Source organism: Eurytemora carolleeae, unplaced genomic scaffold (assembly GCF_000591075.1).
Source record: "Eurytemora carolleeae unplaced genomic scaffold, Eaff_2.0 scaffold1053, whole genome shotgun sequence".
NCBI classification, from domain to species: Eukaryota; Metazoa; Arthropoda; class Copepoda; order Calanoida; family Temoridae; genus Eurytemora; species Eurytemora carolleeae.
This window is the reverse complement of record NW_019402152.1, coordinates 18,162-36,657: the sequence shown is the minus strand read 5'-3', so window position 1 is coordinate 36,657 and position 18,496 is coordinate 18,162. Positions and strand designations below refer to the sequence as shown.

Here is an 18,496-nt window from a genome sequence, read left to right as displayed (position 1 = left end):
AATAGACAAGAAGTTTAAACGAAGCTTTTTTTACACATTATAGTCATAAAAGTATAGAAAAGGCAATTTTAAATTGTTAAATATAAATAAAAAAATCTACTCAGTTTGAAATTAACTGTTTTTTAACTGTTTTTTAACTGTTTTAACTGTTTTTAACTGTTTTTTAACTGTTTTTTAACTGTTTTTAACTGTTTTTAAACTGTTTTTTAACTGTTTTTAACTGATCTTAACTGTTTTTAACTGTTTTTTAACTGTTTTTAACTGATCTTAACTGTTTTTAACTGTTTTTTAACTGTTTTTAACTGTTTTTTAACTGTTTCTGGAAAAAGTTAATTTTATTTCTTCAGAGATTGTATTTAAAAACTACTTAATAAAATGAATCAGCGATTTATTTCTAAATTATTTTTTCATAAATTTAAAGATTGGCATGTTTCAATCAGTTTTCCAGACACAGACAGCAAGATGTCCTCCAAAGTACATATAAAGCAGAGTGTTTCTGAAATTACATCAATCAATAAATCATAAAATTCATTGTAAATCGATCAATCAATTGTTTAATCAAGAAATTCATTGTAAAATCAAAAAATGCATTGCATAATCAATTCAGTTCATTGTATAATCAAGTCAGTTCATTGTATAATCAATTCAGTTCATTGAATATTCAATTCAGTTCATTGTATAATCCATTCAATTCATTGTATAATCAATTCAGTTCATTGTATAATAAATTCAGTTCATTGTATATTCAATTCAGTTCATTGTATAATCAGTTCAGTTCATTGTCTAATCCATTTAATTCATTGTATAATCAATTCAGTTCATTGAATGATCAATTTAGTTCATTGTAAATCAATCAATTCATGAATATAGTCATTTTGTTAAGGCTCACGAATAAAGGCTTGTTAATCATATATCATTTTATATTTCATTTAAAGACTACATTAAAGTAAGAAAATATAATTTAAACTTTAAATCGTCATATTTGAAAAGTTTCAAGTCGTCTTTACAATCTAATCCTTTACATGTACACAGTGACCCTGTATGTACATTGTACACAGTACGTACACAGCAACCCTGTATGTACATTGTACACAGTACGTACACAGCAACCCTGAATGTACATTGTACACAGTACGTACACAGTAACCCTGAATGTACATTGTACACAGTACGTACACAGTAACCCTGTATGTTCATTGTACACAGTACGTACACAGTAACCCTGTATGTTCATTGTGCACAGTACGTACACAGTAACCCTGTATTGTACATTGTACACAGTACGTACACAGTAACCCTGAATGTACATTGTACACAGTACGTACACAGTAACCCTGTATGTACATTGTACACAGTACGTGAAAAGGAACAAAATAAGAAATCAAATAAGAAAAAAAGTCAAGAAAATTTTCCATACAGGGTTTCCAACAAAGAATAAGACTTTAATGACAACTTAACTTAGGTAGTAATATCTTAAATTAAAACTTTATTTTAAAAAAAAATTTATTTTAAAAGAAATATAATGCAAAAAAAACCTAGTGCAACCTTTAATTTGAGAAATAAAACCCAAACATGTTAAATATTGTAAACATTCTCTTCTACAAGATGTTCCAATAAACATGGGAATTGTGTGACGAATTCGAGATCGTCTTTGTTAAGATTTTTCATTAAAATACCTGATTTCGAAAGCAATACTATTGTTATGTTTGCTAGAGTTTACTTTATGAAAACGGTAAATGGCTGTAAATACGGGTCTTAAAGTCTCTGCAAGATTAATATTGAAAGTGGGCAAGTTTACCTAATGTACTGTAATGTACTAAGTTTTACTAAGAACAACCGTCATGCAGTCAAAACATAAACAAACAAACTGTAAACATAGCGGAAGAATATCTTGTGAGTAACAGCTTTCTCAGTATAGGTATCACTGTATACTATATGTAATAATTATTTAAAAAGACGATATAGAAATCGTCATTCAATTGCCATGTTTAATGAGACGTATAACCTACGTAGCATGAGTTATTTGAAAACTGAATCCTTCTCCAACAACAGCACTCCAGCCCCCTTAATTAATATAGTAATTAAAGGAACTAACAACGATTATTCAGCATTTTTATAATGCAAGGAAAGTTAATCGCAGTTGTGTAATCGTATACTCTGCGTACATATTGAAACCAGTTCTCTCTGGGTGGAATTTGTAAACAAGAATAGATGCATCCAAGGTTATAATGCAAGGAAAGTTAATTGCAGTTGCGTATACTTTGCGTACATATTGAAACCAGTTCTCTTTTGGGCGGATTTTGTAAACAAAAATAGATGCATCAGTGTTCGTTTAGTATCCGAGAGGTTAAAAACATTAAATTTGGATAATTTTGTTAATGTCACATAATAGTGTCCTATGACAAGCATATTTCATTGATTTTTTATGTGAAATATTGATCCCATGTCAGGCTGTGACATCCGTCTTGTGTTTACATTACCGCCCAAAGACAGTACACTGCAGTACAAAAGATGCGTACACCTCTGAAATAACTTTCCTTGCATTATAACCTTGGAGTGCATGATCGTTGTGAATATGACGCATAAAATACATTGCAAAAAGTCATCAGTCCCATTAATTGACAATTTTTCAATGTGAATCTTGTTTTCTTACCTCCGAATTTTTTCCCAAGCATGTCGACTATTGTCGAGGCACATAACTCATTATTTCTTAGAATAGGCGGCTAAATTAGGAATAAATGTTTAAATCCATCAAAATGTTTTGTCGCTAAATTTTCTAAATTTTTGGATTTCTTTCCAATAAATGTTCTGTTCTCTTTCTTACTATTCATTTTATTCTTTGTCCCGTGGGAAATTTCTCACTTTAAATCATGTTTACGAAGGGCACAATGTAGCACAATCAGGTCACCCCCGAAGGCTGTTTAAAGTATAAGAAAATTATAAAATTTAAAACATATAAAGAAAAATTACCTTGTCACCTGATGCATGGCGTTCACAGGCAGTTGTACAAATATCCTGTATCTCCTTCTTCTACAATATTAACCCTTTGTACAAATATCCTGTATCTCCTTCTTCGTACAATATTAACCCTTTGTACAAATATCCTGTTTCTCCTTCTTCTACAATATCAACCCTTTTTACAAATATCCTGTATCTCCTTCTTCTACAATATCAACCCTTTGTACAAATATCCTGTATCTCCTTCTTCTACAATATCAACCCTTTGTACAAATATTCTGTATCTCCTTCTTTTACAATATTAACCATTTGTACAAATATCCTGTATCTCCTTCTTCTACAATATCAACCCTTTGTACAAATATCCTGTATCTCCTTCTTCTACAATATTAACCCAATTGTACAAATATCCTGTATCTCCTTCTTCAACAATATTAACCCTTTGTACAAATATTCTGTATCTCCTTCTTCGTACAATATTAACCCGTTGTGAATCAGACACACCGCTTCACAAATGAAGGGACTCAAATGCAGCCCCTTCCAGCGAGGTAGGGGGGGGGGGAGAGCCGCCATGAGCCCCGTGAAATGATCTCAGTAGCCTCCTGAAACGCAGAATGACCTCCAAGCCCCAAAACCATCTCCATGCCTTTGGCTAAAGATGGGCATCGTTTTTGTTAACAAAATTTTTTAGCACAAATGTTTTCGTGAGCATCAATGATGTCGTTTAGAAAAAAACGAACAATAGAAGAACAACTTGTATCGATAAGAGAAATGAAAAAAAAACTATAGTTTAATTGAAAACAAACTAATAAAGGAACGATTAGATATTGTCCTAAAAATTTTAAAAACGATAGTTTTTTTGCAGAACGAACAAATTTTTCAACAGATTTTGACAAAAACAATATTTTTTTACTAAACGAGACATAGGGAGAGGCGTGGAAAATGGAGATGGTTTGACGGGGTTTGAAGGTTATTCTGCGTATCAGGAAGCTCCGGAGGTTTATTAGCAGGTCCCTAAAATTCCCCTTTTTCCCTTGGAAAGGTCAAGAACATTCCCCTTGTTCCCTTGGAGGGATCCCTAACATCCCCCTTGTTCCATTGGAATGGTCCCGAACATCCCCCTTGTTTCTTAGAAAAGGTTCCTCACATCCCCCTTGTTCCCTTGGTCCCAAACATCCCTCTTGTTTTCTTGGAAAGGTCCCTAACATTCCCCTTGTTCCCTTGGAAAGGTCCCTAACTTCCCCTCTTCCTAGAAAAGGTCCCTATGACATCCCCCTTGTTCCCTGGGGAAAGTCACTAATACTCCCCTTGTTCCCTTGGAAAGATCCCTAACATCCTCCTTGTTTCTTGGTCCTTAACACGTTTACCTTATTTCCATCAGTCACATCTGAGTGTATAATAATACTGTAATTAAACCTAAAAAAATAACAGTCACTGCAAATCCCTGGATCTAACAGTTGTCTGTATCTTGAGCAGTTCTAAGAATTAGATTGATTCCTCTTGATATTCTGTACTGGTCCTACCCTCGGATATGGATGGATCGTTGTCATTTTATGAAAAACGATCGTTTTGTTTTAAAAACGATTAAGAAAAAACGAAAAACTAAACGGTCGTTTTTAAAAGCGATTGTTTTTGAAAAAGATTAAAAAGAAGAAGTCGTTTTGTAGTTTTCAGATTAATTCAAAAAAGATTTTTTTCGTTCAAAACGATCGTTTTCCGTTTCGTTTTTTAACGATACGATTGTTTAAAAAGCCAAAACGAAACGAAAAACGATCGTTTTTTCAATCGTTTTAAAACTATTAAAACCCTACCATCTTTTTGCTAAACTTAAGGATCAAGCTTGGTTTCATCAATATTAAACGTTTTCGTAGATATGGAGATCAAACATTGTTTAATGTTTATCAGCGTTATTTCGTTTCAACTTGAGTTACATTAAAGTTACAAACCTTCCGGCTTTCTCCTTTAAAGCATCTTCAGGTTCCTCAGCAGCAGCAGGGGGGCTCATTCTTTACTAATGATAATTTATTCTAATTGGGACTGCAGACATAATTTAAACTATTTTATGAAATTGACATAAAACTGTGTCAAAATGATACCAAAATGTATATATGTCAGATATACGTCAGTGCAGTACACTCGTCACGTGATACAAATGAAGACATGTGACAATATAATACTACACTGCAATTGGTTGGAGTTTTGGTGACATGTTCTGGACGCATAAATAATATTATCAATTATATCTATTAAAAATGAAAAATTATTAAATCCAAATGATAATAGGAGCAAACTTGAGCTTACAAGGCTCCTCTGAGATATCGTTGTTTTCAGATTGGTCGAGTGTAATTGTTGAATATGATCTGTTTTATACTACGAATACTATACTATAACTAGGTATAATTTTGATACAGTTAGATATCAATTCCTCGAGACAGCAACATCAGATAAATGTTTTATAGGTATTGGTAAACTCCTGAGATTCTCAGGTTTCAGCCTTTACCCCCCTTCATGTTTCCTTTACAGTCCCTTTAAACACACTATGTATTAGAGACACCTCGAAGTAAAACGACGATGACTCCCACATTATGGTTCAGATAAAGGTAATTCAAGGGGTTAGTTGTCAATAGCTCTTTTCAAATACAATGGCTGCCCTATTTAAAGGGAGTGTTTGCAAAAAATGAAAGGGGATATAGGCTTGCGGCAAAAAATAATCGCTTTTGATCGCTACTAATCTTTTCTATCTGTTGCATCGATTAGAAGAAAATTGTTAAAAACGACTTATACTGAAGAACGTAGCGTCCACACAAATTCAGAAAGTTGCAATATACAACTCGGATCGTAAAAAAATTAATTTAATTTCAAACAAATCATTCAGATTTTACAATCTATAGTTATTTTTTGGCGCATTCATATAAATAAAAAAATTGCAAATTTTTTGCAAACAACCTGTCAAAGGAAATTTGCACATTTTTAGTTTTTCTTGATTAGAAATTAGGTTATTTATAATTTTGCAAAAAATTTTGCATATTTGAAATGGCATGGTCAAGTGCTTTTCAAAAATGTATAATATTTCATTTTTTGGCAAAATTTTTTTTTGCAAACATTTTTTCTATAAAACTGGATTTTGCGATCAAAAATTCAATTTTTGCAAATTTGAAAATTTTTTTTGCAGATTCTAAAAGTAGAGCTTCCAATGATGTATCATTTGTCATATTTGGACATTAAACATGGGATTTAGAGGGGGGTCAAATTGACCCCCCCAGCATATCCTGGTTTTCAAGTACCCCAGCAGAGATAGGGTTAAAGGTCACCACTAACTAACTGCCTGAGGATTTCTTTTTTATTCATATACTGTAAATTTCAAAGTTCATCTAGTTCAATCATGACCTGCCATGTTTAAACCTTCAATGAGATTCACGTTGACATTTTTCGGATTAAAAAATTATTTACAAAAACCGGTTCACTGGAAACTCCGGTTCATTTTAAGTACCGGACCTACGTTGAACCTGCTAGGGCAAGCTGTACAGTACACATACAGATTATGTAGGGCAAAACGGGACGTACTCCAAATACCCTTCTTGTGAAATTTATGTGGGTTTAAACCGATGGTTTATTTGTCAAAAATAATGTATAAATATGACCCTCAGTCTCTCAGGGACATCATTGAATGTTAATATTGGTTTGGAATTCCAAAATATTTTGTTTATATATGTATTTTTAACTTGATAGTCACTTCAAATTGTGTAAGAAGTTCTGTATAAAAACAAAAAATTGCCCCCCCCCTCCTCCCATCTAAATTTCCCCTGTCCTAAAATAAACCTTCTGAGTTTGCCAAGTGTAATGATGGGTCCATGGATACTGAAAGACTGTGGGGAAACTAGAAAATTAGAAAATTATTAACCCTGGGTATATATATATATATATTCAAGTTTTTATGTTCAGGATATTTTTTACTCATGTTCAGTATATCTTCTACTCATGTTTAGTATATTTTCTACTCATGTTCAGTATATTGTCTATTCATGTTCAGTATATTTTATAATACTCATGTTCAGTATATTTTATAGTACTTATGTTCAGTATATCTTCTACTCATGTTTAGTATATTTTCTACTCATGTTCAGTATATTTTCTACTTCTAATTAGTATGTTTTTTACACATGTACAGTATATTTTCTATTTATGGTAAGTATATTTTCTATTTATGGTAGAATATTTTCTATTCATTCTATTCGTTAAATCAACTGAAATAAAACCCGTTGTGAATCAGACCTGCCAGTCTAAAAATCGAGGGTCAATTGAAATTACGTTTACTGTCCCTTTAAGACATGCCCAGGTTTGTAATCAAATTAAATGTACATTTTTTTGAGGAAAAAACTGTATTTAAACACATAAATATTAATTGAAGAAAAGTACAAAATAATGCCTGTCTAGTATTGCAGTATAACGTGTCAAACTTGAAATAAATATTAAAAACTAAGTGCAAAAAATGTAACAAAACGGACAAAAGCACTAAAAACAATTAACTAAAATCTAAATATAGAACTGTTCCGATATTTTGGTGCAGGAGCAGGTAACAATTAACAAACGAAACCGTGTTTTCTAATTCGTCTGAACTTTTCAAATTCAGTTAAAAACACTGTTACTTTGTGCAAATTATTAATTAACCTTTCTTGCAGCCTTTTTTTACAAACATTACCGACCTTATAATCTCCCAACAGAGGGACGTTAAGTAACTTAACGGTCCTTGGGACAATCAAGTAAATTAACAACCCGCTCTGCGAAGTTTTCGGGAAAAAATCGCGCATTTTCAACTCATGACGATAAAATTGTGTACAATTTACTTTTTCGGGAAATTAAAAATATTATTAAACAACGGGTTCCCTTAACTTCCCTTTAAAGTATTTGTAAATAATTATACGTGTTTAATTGTTCGCAAAAAGTACACGTTTGATCTAGATAAACGAGGTTTCTGAAACTTTGCATAGATTTGATATGTTTTAAATATATTGATGTATAGGTAATTAAGTCAAAAAATTCATAAATTAACTACACCCCAAATTTACTACGGTGATAGGCGATAATACCAATATAACGAAGACGACTTTTTTCTTGAAGTTTTAATTGTTAACAAGCTTTTTTCGAATTACAAATTTACAAGTAATTAATGAGAAGCTTTTTTAATTGGCAGATTCTCTTTATTTCCATGTTTTGGGTATTCTTGCTATTTAAAAGTTTAATATAAATCAAAATTTATATCGAAAGTCGTCTTCATTATATTGTAAATTATGGCCTAACCGAAATTGATTCCGATAAAATCGTATACGTTTAACTACGTTAGATAAAAAATATCTTATTTTTATGACGAAAAAGGTTTAAAACTATTTTGGCACAATTCAAAAAATTCAGATCTTGCATTAATCACGTGGGTGCAAGGTTGAAATATTAACAATTTACAAGTTAAAATTTTTGTCTGTGAATTTCAATTTTGAAGGTTTTAGGTTTCAATAAATCGGAGAGTCCTGACTTTTAAGCCCCATTTATTCATCCATTTCTATACTAAATATTTTAATAATCATTTTAGTTAAATTATATCGTTCAGAAGATTATAAAAATCAGAACACCATGTTTGCCGGTTTTCGAAAAAATATTAACTGAATGTACATTCTGGTCTGTGCAAAGTGTGTCATGATTTGTTTGTTGTAAAAGGGCAAAACATTGTATTTTGTAAAATAACGAGTTAGTGGTATAACTTGAGAACTCTGGAATTAAAAATAAATCTGCTGACACATTCTCCCAAACTTTTGTCATTTGGAAGGAAATTAATATGTAATTAGTGTCAACTATAGTTCTGTAGGTATTCAAACTTTTAACTTATAATTGTTCGTTCTACTGGGTTTACATCGGTTTATACTTTGTGGTTCAAAATTGCTGCAGATATAATTGCTCGAAGAAAGATTGCTAGAATTCCATGAACTTAATGTCTGAGTTGTAGCAATCGTATCTGCAGCGTAAAAAGGAGTCTTTGCCCACCGTGATTTAAAGGTTGCAAGCTCTCACTCAATAATCTATGAGCACTTCACCGCCAATTACTCCAATTATACCATAAAAATGTTCTAGATGTTTATGAAATATTGAAGTCTAGAGTTCAACACATAAGTATAAGTCACTTAGTAAGTTAAAATCAAAAGCCATGCCATTGCGACATTTTTAAATTGACCAAGTCTAAAAAATTGATGCAACTTTTCATAACAGTCTGGATCTATGTGTGCCACAAACTCTGATTATCTTTGCAAACAAAAACATTGATATCTTATTCAGACAAAGCTTTCAAGAGTCCTTTTGTAAATCGGGTATTGCCATCTTTGCATGGCGGGTCACTTAAAATTACGCTTACAGTCCCTTTAACTGCGGATACCACTTCCCTCGGCCTAGTTTGCCTACAAAACATTCTATAACGCTCTGCTCTAGTTATTTGCTAGGCAACATTGGTATTCGGAACCATTGGTCAAGTAAAATTTCTTTACTTCCCTGTAAACAAAAATTTGTCGCCCCTTTTGAAATAACTGAACAGCCTCTTTCGGACAAACAAACAGACAAGCAGACAAACAGATAAACAAACAGAGATTACAACTTTATATATATTAATACGCGCAAGACATAAAATAAACATTAAGGATACAAATACAATTTATATAAATTAGAATTAAACATGAAATAAACACATAAAAATAATTTATTTCCATTATGATATTTATAAGAAACAATACACTCTTTAGAACAATTACTCTGGAGACCTTAATAAAATTTATTGCTGAAAACTTTTTAAAAAAATCACAGCACTTATCTGTGAAGTCTAGTTTTAGGGCCTCGTTTTGAAGAAAAACTTTTAAAACAGGTGAACTAAGTGACCCCCTCCTTTTTTCGACGAACTTCACATGGCCCCAGCTAGGGATGGTTTATTACAGAAATTTTAATAAGGGTTTCGAGATTTGAGCAGGCGCTCAATTGTAACCGGTTATTGGCGGTTCAGCGACGCGGTTCAAATTCTTTAAAATCGACCTCTGGTTTTTATTTTAGCTGTAATACTAATAATATATCAGTTTTATAATCAGTTTTGATGTTTCAGGTTTTTATGCCAAAAAAAGTAAACACAATACTTGATTAGACAAGACAAATAGTTTTATGTGGATTTCATTCAGCTGGTCATAAAAATAAAATAAAATATATTAATCTCTGAAGTCCACTATAAATTATGGAGGGAGATTAAACAGGGTTACCCACAAACAATGAGACTTCAGAGACGACTATACGGAATATTTTCAGCCTAGTCTCTTACATTCCTGGTTAAAGCAGTAGCTTTAAATAGTTACTTTCTCGGCGAACACATTTAGACATAATTTTAACCTATTATATTCATATTTAAGAGTTTCAGGTCGTCCTTCATTCTCATTTTTTGTGGGTAACTGTATCTATGGGGGTTGGGGGGGATTTGTTTATTATTTCCTAGATTTGACAGTTTACCTACTGCTGTGGAACTAATTTGTTTGTAAAGAACCCTGATATAATATGCTCAGTTTATTACTTACAGAGCAGGGAACTTAAAAAATTATACCACCAAACTCAGTTTGAGAAACTCGGTTTGCTTGGATACGTTTAGACATGATGCAGTTTGGTTCTGAAAATTTATTCCAAAGATTACTAAATTTTTCATTCGTTCAAACTTGTTGGATTTGGGTTCTTTAAAAATCGGTTTCGAAAATTTTGTATTAAGTTTCCTGTTCATCTTAGAAACAGCAGTCAGCTCCAAACCTAAATTTGCACAAACCAATCAATGATAAATCGAAGTTTCTCTTTCTAAGAAAATTAATTGTTTTCAATTTTATGGCGAATTTCTGCTTTACAGAAACAGCCAAGAAATATATATTCCATATTATTAACCAGATGCAGGTTTAAAAAGTTTTTTTTTTTATTCGGGCGTGCCCCTCGACAAATGGAGATTTTACACCTAGTGTGGTGCGAATAGAAAATTCTATTCGAATATCCTCATGTGCGTTTACATGTACTGTACATCCTCATATGCCTTTACATGTACTGTGCATTCTTATGTGCGTTTACATGTACTGTACATCCACATGTACGTTTACATGTACATCCTCATATGCGTTTAATCATTGGTCAAACAGAAAATGTAAATGTAAATATTTATTTTCCTCGACTTCTAAAAAGTAAATATTAATATCATTCGAACATAAAGCATAAACGATTTCAAGCCCTTTATCAAAGTTTAAAACGATTTCAAGCTTCTGTAATGAATAACAATTAGACTTTCATGATTGAAAATTCAACAAAGGTATTGAGTCTTTACCACAAACTCAAATTTGCTAATCTGCTAATTTGCTATATCTTTGCCATCTAATGGTTTAGACCTTTGATATGTCAAACTTAGATTATTAGATCAAACAGAATTAATAGTTTGAAATATCTTAGGTTCAAGAAATTGGATTGGCAAGATACATGGATTAAAAAATTACAGTTTGTATCAAAGGCTCAATTCCTAAAGGGTACTGTTGTGAGTTGTGAATTTGGTCATGCCACACTTCAAATTGAAAATTGAAAATTGAAAACTCTTTACTCCCAGTGTTCCAAATGTTGAAAACTCTCAAGCAATAAGGTCTAGGCCAGGGCTAGCAAATAATGCCTTAAAAATTGATGCAATTTTTCGGTTTAAAAGCCTTGAATTAATATAAACAATATCTATTTGAAAACAATACGTGTTAATTAGTTAATTAAAAAGAAAATTTAAGTTTTGTTGAATGGGTCTGCGATGTATATTACTACATTTTAAGAAATAATTTAACATTTTAAATTCTTTCTCTTCAGGATTTCAGGGACAACAGATAATAGGGAGAACTAGTTGGATTGTAGATAGATAGATAGATAGGCAGTTAGATATAAAGATGGAAAGTTATAAGGATAGAAATATGCCTAGATGCTCAGACATATAGAAAGATAGAAGTATAGAAAGAAAGCATTCTTTGTGTATCCTTAGTAATTCATACTTTACAGGTCATTCTAGTTTATACAGGCATACTCAGGCTATATAGGCATACTCAGGGTATACAGGCATACTCAGGCTATACAGGCCTAAATACTTTTATAGAATTTTACCAAATACTCCAGCTTAAAACTGAATTTAGAAACAAGTTTTAAAATATTTAAGTCCAGGACTACAGTTGAAGGTGTAAAAGGTAGGAAGGGCAAACTCTGTTATCATATTTATCTATGTATATATTTATAGTTTTATTTCAAATCTAAATGGGTAGAAAAGTGATACACTGAAAATTTTAGAACGTAATAAAAAATTCTGAATTTTTGAGAAAAAAAAACGCTGAACATTTTTTATATTAAGTTTTATCCATTATATTCATATCAAAATGATAATAGCGTATATAGTACCATTACACTTAAAATATCATTTAGATAATATCATTAAACGATGTGAAGTGAGAAAACAATATTACCAATAATATAAATAGCATCATCAAAATATGCTGGTCACAAATCAAACGTTTTTACTTTGTTTTTCAAATTAAAAATTTCCTTTTCCAAAATGAAACATCGTTTTAGTTTAGATATTACGTATTTTTAGCTGGATGTTTTACTTTTAACTTAATTTTTATAACAAAAAACTAGAATTCTTGCCTTTTTAACAGTGTGCAAATCTTCCAAGTATTCACAATAAAACATTCTTCACACTTTTTAAATAGTTTTACTTCAGACTGCGGGTTCACAACATTGCCATTGACTCTCGTGGTGTCCCCCCCCCAGGATTTTGCATTTGTTTAGAACGGTCGAAAGGCCAGTTTGTGATATTTTTTTAAATTCTAAATAGAAAAATTTTAGAAAAAAATGAATATGAAACCACCTGTCACATGGTTTTAACAATATTTTTTTTTACATTTTTTTCCGACCTTTGTGTTTGCCGTTTTAAAAACCTTCTTACCACCCCACCCAGTCATTTAATTCGGGGGGCCTGATTTTTCTTTAATTAAAAAACTGGCCTGGAAAAATTGAGGTATGAACATGTATTGAAATTTCATACATTTACTTTTTTTTAGAGGGCCTTTACAGGGTTAATAACAGGGTAACCAGAACCATTTTAAGTCCTTTAAATGAATTTTTGATATCTTAATATCATTAGATTTTCAAAATGGACGACATCAAGGCACCAACTGCTTGGAGAAGGCCAAGGGTAAATATTTCAAGATTTTTTGAATTTTTAAAAATTCTTTCTTTTTAAAGCTATATAACAGTTTTTAAGGGACAGTAAGCAAAATTTCAAGTGCAACCATCTATGCAAAGATGGCAATGCCCGATTTACAATGGTACCGTAGAAGAGAACGCTATGTCTCAACATGTATGATATCAATGTTTTGTTCATTTTCATTTGCGGTTTCTCTGCAAAAATGACTTGCGCATTTCTTGTTTGTAAGAAGAAATGGAGAAATTCCCAGAAATAAACACTTTACGAGTGAGAAAAACGACGTTATCTTCCACATTATTGATCAGATAAAGGTTTCAAGGCTACCGTTTGGAATCGGGCCTTGTTATCCTTGCCTGAAGGGTCACTTAAAATCATGTTTACAATTCCTTTAAGTGACTTTATTGTTTTAAAAGAACTGAACTTTCTCCTTTTATTTCAGAATTTCTATATCTTTGCAACTTGTTAGTGTAAATCTTTGATATTTCAAACTTTGACCAAAATATGAAAAGTTCATGGTTAAAAATATCAGAGGTTTCAAAGATATAGGAAATACAATTAATCAGAGTTTGAGGATAGTTTTGAGTTTCCTTGTACTGAGATTATTTTCATGCATCTATTCTTTAATCAGTTTCAAAAACTTTCTGATATATTCCTTAAAGTTTTTTTAAATACTAAGGTCGAATTCAAATTTTGAAAATGCTATTGCTAAGTGACAAAAGTTTAATGTATCTTTACATGCTCATTTTCCGCTGACGATTAATGATTACAAATATAAATATGTACGTGACATCTTATTGATGGCGTATTTTCAAAGAATATACTTTACTTATACTTGACTTATTTATGTTTTTAAAAATCAAATTAGATTTCCCGGAAGGTCAAACTTGAAAGCCTTTGGAATTAAAGAAACTGATTATGTTTCCCTCATACTCTAATGTACTCTAATCCTCATACCTTTGTAACCTGATGTTGTTTACACTTTGCAGTACATCATTAAATACATTTTTTTTTACAAGTTGCAGTACTTGTTTGTTTACATGTTGCAGTACATATTTGTTTACATGTTGCATAACATGTTTGTTTACATGTTGCAGTACATGTTTGTTTACATGTTGCAGTACATGTTTTTTATATGTTGCAGTACATATTTGTTTACCTGTTGCAGTACATGTTTGTTTACCTGTTGCAGTACATGTTTGCTTACATGTTGCAGTTTTTGTTTTTTTACATGTTTTAGTACATGTTCATTCTAATGTTGCAGTACATTTTTGTTTACATACTGCAGTACATGTTTGTTTACATGTTGCAGTATATGTTTGTTTACATTTTGCAGTACATGTTTGTTTATATGTTGCAGTACATGTTTGTTTACATGTTGCAGTACATGTTCATTTACATGTTGCAGTACATGTTTGTTTACATGTACTGCAACATGTTCATTTACATGTTGTAGTACATGTTTGTTTACATGTTGCATTACATGTTTGTTTACATGTTGCAGTACATGTTTGTTTACATGTTGCAGTACATGTTTGTTTAGTCCAAGGTGTATGATTACAACCAAGTCTACGGTGGAAGTTATTATCAGCCAATGATAGATTACCTCAATACAAAGGTGAATTTTATTCTACAAAATTCTATTCAAGAAAAGAAAATAGAGGCCAGAGGGGTTCTATACATTTTACTTTCACTAAAATTACAAATGTTTCACCAAATTTAACCAAAAAACAAAACATTAATCCAAGTGAAAAATAGTGAAATAATTCATCACATTTATTCAGGAATTGACCTTTACAAATAGTTTTATATGTTGTTTTTAATCTCATAGTCAGCACTTTATGCATTAAAAATACTTTATTTTTGTGAAGGTTCTAAGAGGAATTCGGAATATTATCCTAATCTAAAAATACTAGGCTTTGCTCTCATCTTCTATTTCAAGTTTTAATTGTTGCGTAATCTTTCAGAATTGTCTCTTCGATAAAACACTAACATTAGTTAAAAATGTTGCGGATTTACAATTTTCTTTCGTGTATTTTCAAAATTTTACGAAAATCTGTTTTTCTATGGTAATTCAGACGACCCCAGAAAAGGTTTGTGGCCGGTCAAAAATATTTGGAAATCCTTCGATATTTTCCTTCGATATTATCCTTCGATATTATCCTTCGATATTATCCTTCGATATTATCCTTCGATATTATCCTTCGATATTATCCTTCGATATTATCCTCGATATTATCCTTCGATATTATCCTTCGATATTATCATACAAACCCACAAATATGTTTTCTTCATAGTATAAACAGAGAAACAATGGTTTCAATTAAAATAAAATTTTTTGCTTTATAATTGCATAATTCAGGAGAGACAAGGCCCATATTTTGAACGTCCTTCTGAACGTGTTAATCTGCCCGATCAAGCTGAAATCAATTCAACTACTCTCATGGAAGGGTAGGAGACACTTTTCATGTTATTTTTTGTTTTTTAAACGTTTTTTGTAAAAAACTTAGAAAATTTTAAAACAATTGTGATTTTACTGTATCTTATTTTTCAACAAACAAAGGGTTTGAGAAGAAGAACACTTGTTATATACAGGGTGTCCCAATAAACATGGGAATTAAGTGTCGACTTCAATATCGTCTTTGTTCCGTGCATCTAAAACAACTAGTTGCGGAAATTCCAAAATGAGGTCTACCATGAACCTTGAAACCTTGAACGGAGTTTTCGAGAAATCTGCCCAGATTGCATTTTACTCAAAATTACAAAAAAAAATAGTTAAAATGTTTGATATCTCCGTCAATTTTAAAGATATAAAGAAGGCAAACCATATTTTAAAGAGCTCAGAGGACATAGAATCTTTTTGTAATTCACCTTTTTTAATTTAATCAAATATCGGAAATCAAAGACGATTTTCAAGTCGTCTCTCAATTTCCATGTTTATTGGGACACCCTGTATATACTGATTGGTTTGTTTAAAGGGATTGTCAACGAAATTTCAAGCGATACTCTTTGTTCAATTTCTTTATCTAAGCAAACATAAAGAACTAAAAATAGAGTTGTAATTAATTGTGGGTCACTTGAAATTAAATCAACAGTACCTTAAACTAATGATTTCATGCCTAACTACTTGTTTTTATCCCTGATAATATAAACTTTAATATTTCAAATTTTAAATATTTGATCTAAAAAATTCAATCTTTGAAAAGTCCTGTTCTTTCTATTGAAATCCTATAGTTATACACATATCTTTATTAAATAATAACAAAATAATAACATTAAAATATTTTGTTTTCAGACCCCAGCCTTGTGGAAATCCTAACGTGTCCAAGTATTTGACCAAGGAAACAAAATGAGCAGTTTATTTCATTTGAAACTTTGCCAATTCTAACGTTGTATTTACATAAAACTATTTTCAAACATAAAGAAAATTTTAAAATATTTCCAATAATATTTCTATTCATGCTCCTTAACTGCATGTAGGCCTATGCTCAACAAATTAAAGAACAAAATGTAGCGACAGGTAAAATCTAACATGATTTATTTTTAAATTGTGATTTAAATTTTTTTTATTTTTGGAATCACTCTTTTTAATTGGATGGTAGCTTTTTCTGAAATAAGAATTTTTTTACTTTTTAAGGGCAACTGTTTTAATGTGTCATATTTGATGACAATTTTCATCCAATTTTTTATTTTTTATAAAATCTTTTTTTTAAAGCTTTTTTATTAATCGATCAGCACATCTTTACAATTATATTTTTAAACAAATAAATCTTCAATTTTTTAAATAATAAATAACCCCTTGGATTTTGTTGTACCGCCAAAACCACAATTTATCTGAAATTATTTGTTTGATTGATTAAGTATAAAACATATTGTGGTTTTGACTGCCCCCCCCCTTGTTTCAGCGCTTAAGAAACTGTTCATGGTCTCATACTCTAATTTTCCTATCATTACATCGTTGCAACCTCTAATTCTTTATCCGGTTGCAAAGATGTAGGGATTATGAATTAGAGTTTAATGCAAGTGTACAGGAAAACTTCAATAGACGTCAATTACTATTTTTTATCCAAATGTTGCAGAAAAATCGAGTTGGTTTTTTTCGATCATTTAATGGATTAATTTCCGCTTGGTAACGGACTTTTCCGTTAAGTTGCACAGAATGAAATAAATTGGAAAGAGAGGTCACTAAACTACCTAACACTAGTTCAAATCTTGAATCACCGATTCAAGTCATCATGAACCATTTAACTTTGAATTGGGGATTTGAGTGCGTATAGACATTTTTAATGGAGGTAGGATTAAAATTACCACACTGAACTAAACAAAAAATTTATGCGACATTATTAGCACGACTTTGGGACCTCGTATCTCCTCTAGTTTTGATTTTTTACACAAGTATGAGGAAAGGAAATAAATTAGAACTTCAAAACACTTTTGTTTTCAAAACAGCTCTTCGTTAAAAGGATTTCAATCGTATGTGTAATTTATTTTAGTTTCACATGTTAAGGGATTTTTTCAGTTTTTTATTCAAGCAAATAATTTTCAATAGATCTTAGTTGCACTAACTGTTTGCATCCTATGATATATTTTGTTTAAAACAGAGAGATAATGCTGACTAATGTTGCCAGTGTCCATCGTCATTAGACCAACAGAGATAAAATCAGGTTCAACATCTGTCCGTTCTAGTTCTAGTCCAGACAAGAAAGCATGCGTTTTATTGATATTTGTTATTGTATACTGTTATATTTACTTATCGCGTAGCATTAGATAGATGAGAGTGGATGCATTCTCACCAGTCCTTTGCTTGCACCGCCAGACCACAGACTACACAGACTGCTTATCTCCTTTCACAGGGTGGGCTACGTAGGCCTAAGTTGACCAGGCACGACTTCCTACGTTTTTACGATAGGTTTTTAGAGTGCCATCTCACGGCCACTTGTCGAATATATTACCCATTTACCCATTTACAACTTTTAAAGAAAAAGTCCAATTTTAAACATGAAACATAACATTTATGAACTCATTCTTTTATTTGAAGATTTTGTGTTTCGTATCCTTAAATATCCCTGAATACAGATGTTTGCTGATTGGTCGTGTACAGTACTTGTACACAATGGATACACTCTCATATCTGACTGGTGCTACAGTGATACACACATATATTTGACAATTAACGTTTTCTGGTTGAAATAAAGGGAATGTTTAGAAATTTTAAAAAGGCTGAGGGACAGCAATTTTCCTGCAATTTTTGGGGATGTTTATTTTCCTCCCTGA

At 31.4% G+C, this 18,496-nt stretch overlaps 2 protein-coding genes across 2 annotated transcripts; one reads left to right on the top strand and one right to left on the bottom strand.

Moving 5' to 3' along the window:
• Nucleotides 1-371: 371 nt before the first annotated feature.
• Nucleotides 372-6,816, bottom strand: LOC111718003 (dynein light chain 4, axonemal). Its single transcript, XM_023493473.1, has 7 exons — nt 6,778-6,816; nt 4,905-4,969; nt 4,326-4,374; nt 2,971-3,030; nt 2,654-2,723; nt 2,010-2,064; nt 372-496 (listed from the first exon to the last, which is right to left on the bottom strand). Exons 2-7 carry the CDS (start codon nt 4,961-4,963, stop codon nt 433-435), a joined length of 357 nt encoding a protein of 118 aa, XP_023349241.1. The 5' UTR covers nt 4,964-4,969; nt 6,778-6,816; the 3' UTR covers nt 372-432.
• Nucleotides 5,529-16,771, top strand: LOC111718005 (uncharacterized). Its single transcript, XM_023493474.1, has 6 exons — nt 5,529-5,558; nt 13,163-13,213; nt 14,766-14,840; nt 15,585-15,673; nt 16,518-16,563; nt 16,703-16,771. The coding sequence occupies exons 1-6, from the start codon at nt 5,544-5,546 to the stop codon at nt 16,751-16,753; spliced, it is 327 nt and encodes a 108-aa protein (XP_023349242.1). The 5' UTR covers nt 5,529-5,543; the 3' UTR covers nt 16,754-16,771.
• The last annotated feature ends 1,725 nt before the right edge of the window (nt 16,772-18,496 follow it).